Below are 9,160 nucleotides of genomic sequence, written 5' to 3'. Positions count from 1 at the left end.
AGGAAGAGGCAGTGTTCTCTAAGTAAGTGAGCCCACTGGCACTTTTCTTTTTAAAAGGCATCCCACCATCTAAGATCAAATCACATTTCAGTCCTGGGTTTATTTTGTCTGTCAGTGAGGAGCATCCTCTGGGGAACCCTGTCAGCGACAAAAATGCGAAATTGAAGGATTCAGAGGGAATGGGCTCCGGTGCAACAGACTGGAGACGGCGACAGTCACTGAAGACCTCTCTGGTCTATTTTGGCTCTTGTTTGCCCAGTGTGTGGTTAGCAAAGGTTGTAATAGGATGAAATGAAGGAAAGCTCCAGGGAGCCGTCTACACCTGATTGTCCTGTCAGCCTGAAGTCCTTGAAACGGTCTTCAAGAAGTTATAATCTACCCGCCCTTGTTCAATTACAAATACATCCATCACATGACATAAATACCTGTTTAAGTAATAATCCTTCTTAAATCGACTAGAGATCGTATCCGTACTTCCTCCTTTATATGCCCTTAACCAGTACACGAACACGACTTCTCTGGAAGTGGATACTGACAACTGGGGGCCAACAGCCTCAAGCATTTCTCGCATACGACCCCTCCTTTCCAAAGTCCAATACTAATCCCTCAAGCGACAAAATTCTCTAAGCTTTCTAGCTTTGGCCAAACACACGACGCCTGTCGTATTATCAGGAGACGACAGGCAATAATGAGCCTGGCCTGAGCCAAGCAACCGCTGCTTTGAGCGTTCAAAGAAAGAGCCTAATTAAAGGCTGCTTTGTGACTTTTGTCACTTCTTATTTTGACTGGTGATTATACGCCATTCACTGGGGAGGATCCGTCAGCTATTTGCGGGTGGTGCACACTGTAAATATCATCTAAGAGCTCGGCTTACGTTGTGCCGAACCTGCATTTTTTTCCCAAGATTCCCTCGCTGCAATTTGCAGAACACATTTCTTTACTTTCAGCAGAATCTCCACGCGCTAATAAGAACGTCTCATCAACGGCAGTTCAGAGACAAATTAGGCTGCTTAAAAATGCAGACTCCCTGGTATCTTGTCTGTGATTTCCTGTAATGGAGTACCGGGGAGCGTCCTTGGCACTCAGGGCGAGTTCAGTAGAACAAGGCCTGTGCTCTTTGGAGCACATTTGACTAATTGCAGAGCTATATTAGCCCTCTGCTGGTCTAGAACATCTTCTAAATCGCCCATCCACCACTAGTAAAAACCATGCGTCTCCAAAAAGTGGCCTACTGTCTTATTTGGGCCAACTCTAATTGTCTCACTAATCTCTCCAGCGTTAAATGACCCGGAGAAACTGCGTCCCACAGGGCAGGCTTACCCCACTGATTGGAGACTTTGCCTTTTGTTTTGCTTGGCATATTAAAACAGCATAGGCTTCTGATGCAAAGCCTACAGAACTATTGGAAATGTAATTAAGGGCTAGCAGCAGCTTTTAAATGGTTGACTAGTGCAGAAACAAACTGTGCCCCTCAGACAGCAAAAACTTTAATACATGGGAAATGAACGGCTCAATCGATAAGCAGGGTGTTATTTCCTTTGTATGGGGGAAAGTCAATGGAAGACAGAAAAGGGCTGCACACTGTTTCTCATTTTCCCATTGGAGAGGCAGATTTTATGGCAATATATACAGAAATAGAGACCCCTCTGTGAGATACAATCATTTGTCAATTTAATTTGCCATTAAAACAAAAACAAATAGCTGCTGTAAACTGTGCCGGTTCCAGTTGAGTTTCTAGTCTAGTGTGGATGCGAAAGCAGAAAAACTAGACATGCTTACACACTCCTCAGATGTGCAGGTGAGGCCGAGTTGAGAAATACGCCAATCAAGCACAATTATTTCCCGATGCCCAACGCCACAGTCATTTCACATCGACAGCGAACATTGTCCGAACCCACCAGACAATCGCATTCATCATAAACCGCCTCTAATTTGATACTCCTTTATTTTCCAGGTGACATCTTTTGCAAAGCGCTTTTTCCAAACAAGCTGGCCTGTTGGGCGAGTGATCGAGCAATTACCAGGAACAGATTCAGAAAGCCCCCACTGTGGCCTTTTGTCCCTGACATCAGCTGGCTGGCTGGGATCATTAGAAACATTTTCTCCTTGTGTTTTTTCCCTCCGAACCTCTGGCTTTGTAGCAAGCACACAAGCGGGATGATACAATGCCATCAGAACTAGTAGGAGTCCATCCCTGGCTGTCTGTCAGTGCAGTAAAAAGAAAAATACAACACCAAAGTCTATCAAACACTGACTCACTGCGCTGCCTCTGATAAATATTCATGATAGCAGCTTGAAAACCAGCTGTTTTCCTCCAATTAAAGCTTGCCGAGATCCACTGTTTTGGAAATAAATTGTTGTTGGGTTTTTTTTAATTAAAAGCTCATGTTACTGGGCCAGAAAACAACTGAAACAATGCAGCACCCATTGCAAAGATTTATATGTGCGGGAAGGGAGGAGAGCATGTGGCTAACAAGGTGTGGAGATGGTCCACAAACTCCCAGCAGCCCCGGGTGATGTAGAAAACCCAGGGAAGGCAGGTGTGTGTGTGTGTGTGGTGGGGGTGGATATTATCCCATTAGACTCTATCAGAAGGATGTGAATGCTGCTGTGGTAACAGGTATTGAACATCAGCCCAACTAGCCGTGCGGAGCAGATCAAATCAAGTCATCAAAAGATCCTTCTCACATCAAAGCCCTGAGCAGACCTGGACACGTGCCTGCCATGCCAACTGTGTAGAGACAAGAAGCAGAGCAGCCAAATCTGACACACACACACACACACACACACACACGCACACACAACCACACACACACACACACACACACACACACACACACACACACACACACACACACACACACACACACACACACACACACACACACATGCACACAAACGGCTCCCCACTTCAAAGGCAGGGATCGGCTGTCTGAGGTCATTATTCGCAGGTACAACCCCAAAACACCAGCGGTCAATGAAGGCGAACAGTGAGAAACCACAGTGGACTTACCATCAGGAGGCTGGGCCGGTGTGAAGTGAGGAGGTTTGTCTGGAAGAGATAAAAGAGAGGAATAAGATTTTAGTTTTGGGGAGGTTCAGAGAATTCTCAGGGGTGCAGGGCAAGTAATTGAGTTGCTACAAAAAAAAAGAAAAAAAAGGGAAAAAGATTCTGTCTGGAGACTTGGCTTTTCTATCGAAGACATTCTAATGCAGCGACTGTACACGGAGTATATTTCAGCGATAACCATATCATTGCTGCTTTGTCATTCATTGTTTCTATCGTGTTTCCATCCCAAACCACACCGCATGACTTGTGATATATTGTGAGAGAACATGAGAAGTGAAAGCACGCGGGAAGGGATGTGTTTTTTTGTGTGTGAGCGTGAGATAAGTTGGAGCGAGTGAGTGTGAGATAAGATATGACATTCCACAGCCCTGATGACATACAGTACACATTGACTGGCTCAGTCCCAAACCCCCAGCAACCACATGCAGAATAAATCAGATTTCCTTTCCCCCTCTTACTATATCAAATGACATCATGCTACTCTCCTGGTCAACACCCAGCGGACGATGACATAAGGCTTGTCGGTTCGTGGGGGCCATAAAACAACACCTGTAGTATCAAATCACTCAGTATGGAGTATCTCTCTGGGGACCCAGCTCATGCAACCTGAGTCCTGTGCAGTTGTGACACCTGAACGCTTGGAAACAAGGACAATCTTAGAAGGCAATGTATACGCATCAATAAGAGCTGATGATATGGAGGTGCATGTCGTTTGCTTTAACAATGTTTAGTAGGAAAATAGGGGATATTGTGACAAAATGCAAATCAAGCACAAATGGAACTATTAGCTGCAACTCACATTTATTTTTATCGTTAATCTGATGATTATTTCGAGATTACACCATGGATTTTTAATCCTACAAAATAGTGAAAAAGCTTTTTCCTGAAGCCCCAGGGGGGCATCTTCATAGTGTTTATATTGTTCAACAAACACACCATTTCATTTCAAATAGCAAGCTTTCTCATAGTTGAGATGATGGAACCAAATCATTTTTGATTGTTATTTTTCTATGTTGGCTAATTAATTGAAAAACATCATTTTGAGCGGCAAATCTGCCGTTAAGCAGGTCATACCCAGATACCACAGAGATGCTGCACTGAATGATGGGAAGCTATAAGCCAACCGACATCATGTATAAAAAAATAACGAAAACATATCCAGCCCCATTGTATCTATTTCTGACAAACATACAAATCAGGAAGAAAAAGTTGTGATCTACAAATTTTGGTGTCATGCACCCAGGGGACTCCACACACAAAAGGCCTCTTAAGAACACAACGTGTTGGTCGAAGGCCATCACACCACACTGGTCACAGTGTGTCAGGGCGCAGAGTGCCGAGCAAAGCTCCAACCAAACCACCATCTGCACCGTCGCAGACAACTGGGCTGTCTGACTCACTAAGCAGAGCTCGGGCGAGTTGTCAGAGCTGCCTGCACCAACACGCACATTGAGAAAAGGATGTGCAGCCAGCCAGCCAGCCATCTCTCCGATGTCTCTGCACCGCGAGGGATAATGAGGAAGATAAAACACATCACATCAATTACCCCGCTAACACATTTTCCACGGTTCCGTCAAACCGCCGTGGCGGAGGCTTTCGGCAAAACCCGTCGGCATCGCAAGACACAGCTGAGTTTTAAATTTAGGCTCGCTTACAATTGCTTGTCAACAGCTGGGGCTTCGGGGTGAGAAAGAGAGAGAAAGTGAGTGTGTGTGTGTGTGTGTGTGTGTGTGTGAGAGAGAGAAATGAGGAGAGGGGAGGCGAGGCTGCTGCTGGAGGTGAATAATGAAGTGTCGGCTGAAGCTGTTTTCCAGTCAGTCTTGACGGTAACTGATTTCCATCTGGGGGGGTTCAAGACAACGTATGAAACGAGTGAAACAGAAATTGGCGCGAGGGAAGAAGTTCTGCTGGGAGTGTGGAGGAGCACGCGCAAGAAAACAGACATCCGCGCGCAGACCGCGCTTCCTGTCTCGCATACGTAAACACGGCTGAACACACACGAGCACACACAGGCGTACTGTCGCACAAGGCGAATCAGAAGGAGCCCGACGGAGGAGGCGACGCTAAACGATTTCGTCACATTTCCATAATGAAAGGACAAGATAAGGTCTTCCCATACGCATATCAGCCTCTCCCATCTCCCTCTGCACCTGGCAGAGCCTGCGCCAGCTTCCGTGTGAATGTCAGAGCGTGGCCATCATTCACCTTATATCTTCAGCAAATCAATATGTGTCTGACTGTGACATTTAGCCATGTGCAGGATGAGGGGTGTATCACTAAATGTGTGTCATCTCCCCTATTGGTGTGGTTGATGTATCGTCACGCGGAATGATAAACCCGAGTGTGGGCTCTGCTGGCAGGCGAACGGGCTTCGGTGGGGGTTCACTGAATGTGTGTGTGCGTGGACATGCCTCACCCCCATGTGGTGACAATAGTAAGAGAGAATCTGAGGCTGTGCTGCTCCTCTAACACCCCTCCTCCCAACACACACACACACACGTCACCGCTACCAGAGCGATCACTATCCTATACAGCTGTCCTTGCGGCTGCATGGTGAGGGGCAGCATAAAAGGGCCTCTTTCATTTCATCCCCCCCCCACCGTCATCTCAGAGGTGAAGATTGGCCATTGCTTAACACAGTTTGTATTAAATCTAATAGAATCTGTCTGCCTGAAAGTGATTCGATAACACGGAGGCGAGGGAACAAATGAACCATCCTTCCCCTAGTCCTCCACAGTCCACCAACTGGAATGAGAAGGAAAAGGCTGACGAAGATGACAGAAAGACACACACCTAGAAAGGATGTAGCCTGATGCAAAGACTTCCTTCGGCCTGATCACAGACTAAAAGAGAAGAGTTGACATGGAACAGCATCCATGTAAATGACGTTCTCTTCCAATACCACTTCAACTGTGCTTATTTGCTGTATTTTCTCACTTAATAGGGTGCAAATCATTATGGGGCACAAGCTTTGAATAATAAGCAGCCAACTTTGGACGGTTGAGACTTCAGCCTTTAACAGTCTAAATTGGCAAGGCACTCAGAAATAGATTTGTGGAAGTCTGTGAGAGCGTTAGGAGACTGAACAGTGGTAGACGGGAACAGCTGAAGGTATGCTATTGGGAATGTAATGAAAAGTTGCATATTTGATTAAAAATATTTTTGACTCAATCAACTGAGATTCCTTGGGTCGATCCTTTTATCCTTTTTAACATGCTGGATACTTATTCTCAAGAAACCTGGGACACATCTCCAGTAAATATTAGATTTAAAGTCTGATTCTTTGTAGAAGAAGTGAATTTGACAGCTCTCTTGAATAAATTAACTAATTGACTAATGGACAAAGTGTCAGTAAGAATGTATTTGGTTGTGGACAGTCCTAACAGGCTCAGGTGAAGGCACATCGGCCCTTTAAGCATAACCTGCTCTGAGTAGGGCTGAGTACCAGATCTTAATACTCCTTAAACACTCACATATTGTATCGGCGCCAATGTTGAAACATGAAACCCAGCATGGGGTTCAACAGAAGTTTAACTAAAGCAAGTACCTCTCATCAGAAAACCTTTTCAACCAAGAATCGAGTGTGATGTCACCATCGAAACTTCCTAAGCCACACAAACACTGTGACTGCTAATGAGCCTCTGTACTTTTAATGCACAGTGGGACAAGAGTAATGCAGCGTGGGCAGATGACGAGAGGGTTTAGGCTTTCCGGGCCAGACGACATGTTTTCATCCTCCGAAGGCATTTAGCCGCCTGCAGTTCAAAGTAAATGCCAAGGCTTTGGAGAGGAGATACGAGGCATTTCCGTAAGCCTGCAAACACAGAATCAAGGAAAGGGGGGCTGCAGCTTCAGATGCCTTGTTGTCCCTACTTCAAGTGCAGATAAGGCTGTCGGGAGAGGTAAAGCAAGCGTGATTTGGGGTATTGGTTTCAACAAGGAGATTTTATGCATAAACTGTACAAAAGATACAGCGCAAAATAATTTATTCACAGCTAAATTGGGTCTAAACGGCTGCGTCAATACACTGAATTAGGGTATTCCACTGCCGAGCAGTGGCCCATACATGTAGGTGTTGTGAAAATACAATGGTGTGTTTCTGTTGAACCAACGTACAGTTGTTGAGGAACAGGAGCACGGCGAAGCCCAGTGTCGATGTGGCCAGCAGGATCAGACAGATGTTGCAGGGGATCATGAAGTAGCGCACCACCAGGGACACCTTGTGCTGGTACCTGCGGTCCTGATCCAGTGGTGGTGGCGAAGGATAGTGGCACCCGCTCATGCTCCACTCCAACGACCCCCTCCCCTCCAGGGTGGAGGAGATGACGGGTCGAGGAGGGCGACGAGGGGTGCCCAAAGACCCGTTTGAAAAAATGATGGCGGTGGGGTGAGGTCAGAGGATGAAGATGAAGATAAAATGGGAAGTGGGGGGGGAAAGACGCGTAATGGCCGGTGTTTCAGCTGCAGTTCCAGCTGTGCACCGTGGCGTGCACCCGGTGACTCTTCCTGTCAGAGAATCGCAACAGCAAGCTTTCAGCGGTTTCCAGGCAACACATTTTTAGAGATAATGACATCCATTTGGGGGAAAAAGACAGACAGGGGAACTGGGATGTTGGACTCCTACAGCCCCCCACCTGTCCACACAACCTCCATTATACTGTGCACACTAGAAAAAAAAAGACAAACTAATGGCTTTCAATCTGTGACTGTGTGATGTAATGAGGTTTATACTTACAGTGCAAACGTGTGTGTGGATTTAAGTGGGTGGTGATAATGTGTTTGTAAATGTGCGTCAGTGTGCCTCTGGGATGTATGTGTGTCACCGAAGCCAAAAAATATGTGCCGGAGAATGTGGGCACTGTGAATTGTCAAAGATCCACACAGGAAACTTCCAACGGGCCAACAGTAAATCCACAAACTGAAACTCTCCTTTTCTTCCCAGTGACCCCGACTGGTAATTAGAGGGACGTGAAAGGGATCTGGGGGGACACAGGCTCCGAGGGCCCTCCCCCTCCTTTCCTTGTCAAAGGTCTTTAGAAACCAAGCCAAGGTCTGGTGCTCACCAACAACATGTGTCACAGGTATTTCCCTAAGAGGTGACAGCCGAGCATCTCTTTTAGCCTTCCTGTGGCTGTGCCTATTACTCGACACAACTCCGTATTTGTATCCACTGGAGACTAGCTCCTTTGGCTTATTGTCTGCGAGCCTCTGTCACGGCGAGGAGATAGAAAACAACAGCACGATCAAACCTGACACGGAGCAAACTTATATCTGCTGTGGCGTGGTCAGCGGGAAGGCTGGAGAGCAGCTGGCTGCCACTCGCTAAACCATATGCTCTCGGGTTCACGGAGATGGTTTGTTTTTCCTCCCCTCCGCTCCTGCGTGCATGCCACTCCTCGGTTCAATAACCTTTATTCCCGGACAGACTCGTGGAGTGGGGACGCAGCTGCACCCCCCCACACCCCCACACCCCCGCCGGAGCGCTGGGGCCGAAAGCAGGTCAGAAGTGGCGGAGATGGGGGAGAAAAAGTTGTAGGAGGAGAACGATCGCAATCCCCACTCGATCCTGTCAGTGCAGAGCCGTCTTCTCCCCCCGAGCAGCCACGGATGAGCAGCAAAACACAGAGACGCTCTAAATGAATGGACCCGTTGAGAGAAAAGGAGAAAAACCTGTCTGTGATCAGAAATCAAGCAAGAAGCTTGAGGCGGAGATTTGTTGGGCTTTCTTCCACTATGTCAGCACCCTAAAAGAGAATCCTGTGCATATAATGAGAGGAAAAGGTTCTCAATGCGCTCTGATCCTCCCTGAGACTGAGGTTGATCTATTTCTGCCTTTCAGGAAAGAACTTGTCCAGTCTTTTCTTTCTTCCTCTGGTCCATCGCCTCTCTTTTAAAACCCTTCCTCAAGCATCCAGTCCCCTTCTTTCACTGCCTGGATCGTCTTAGTCCAGAGGTGCTCCCAGTGTCCTGGCCGCAAGGATTTATGCACCAGCTTCTCCTCTGTGGGGGATCAAACATTCACTGGCAGCCAAAACAACAAATTATGCTCCGGGTATTCATAGCGCGCTTAATCCCAAGGCAGCAGGTAGC

General features: G+C 47.0%; 2 protein-coding genes across 2 annotated transcripts in view; both read right to left on the bottom strand.

Moving 5' to 3' along the window:
* ptpn11b (protein tyrosine phosphatase non-receptor type 11b) overlaps positions 1–9,160 on the bottom strand; it is a 306,181-nt gene that overhangs the window by 173,134 nt on the left and 123,887 nt on the right. The window lies entirely within an intron of this gene.
* agrn (agrin) overlaps positions 1–9,160 on the bottom strand; it is a 228,851-nt gene that overhangs the window by 131,647 nt on the left and 88,044 nt on the right. Inside the window, exon 3 of the mRNA XM_084016344.1 lies at positions 3,014–3,052. Within this exon, the coding sequence (XP_083872470.1) occupies positions 3,014–3,052 (39 nt within the window). The remainder of the gene's footprint in view (positions 1–3,013; positions 3,053–9,160) is intronic.

The sequence above is a fragment of the Eutrigla gurnardus genome (genome assembly GCF_963514095.1).
Source record: "Eutrigla gurnardus genome assembly, chromosome: 8".
Taxonomy (NCBI): domain Eukaryota; kingdom Metazoa; phylum Chordata; class Actinopteri; order Perciformes; family Triglidae; genus Eutrigla; species Eutrigla gurnardus.
This window is presented reverse-complemented; position numbering and strand designations above follow the sequence as displayed.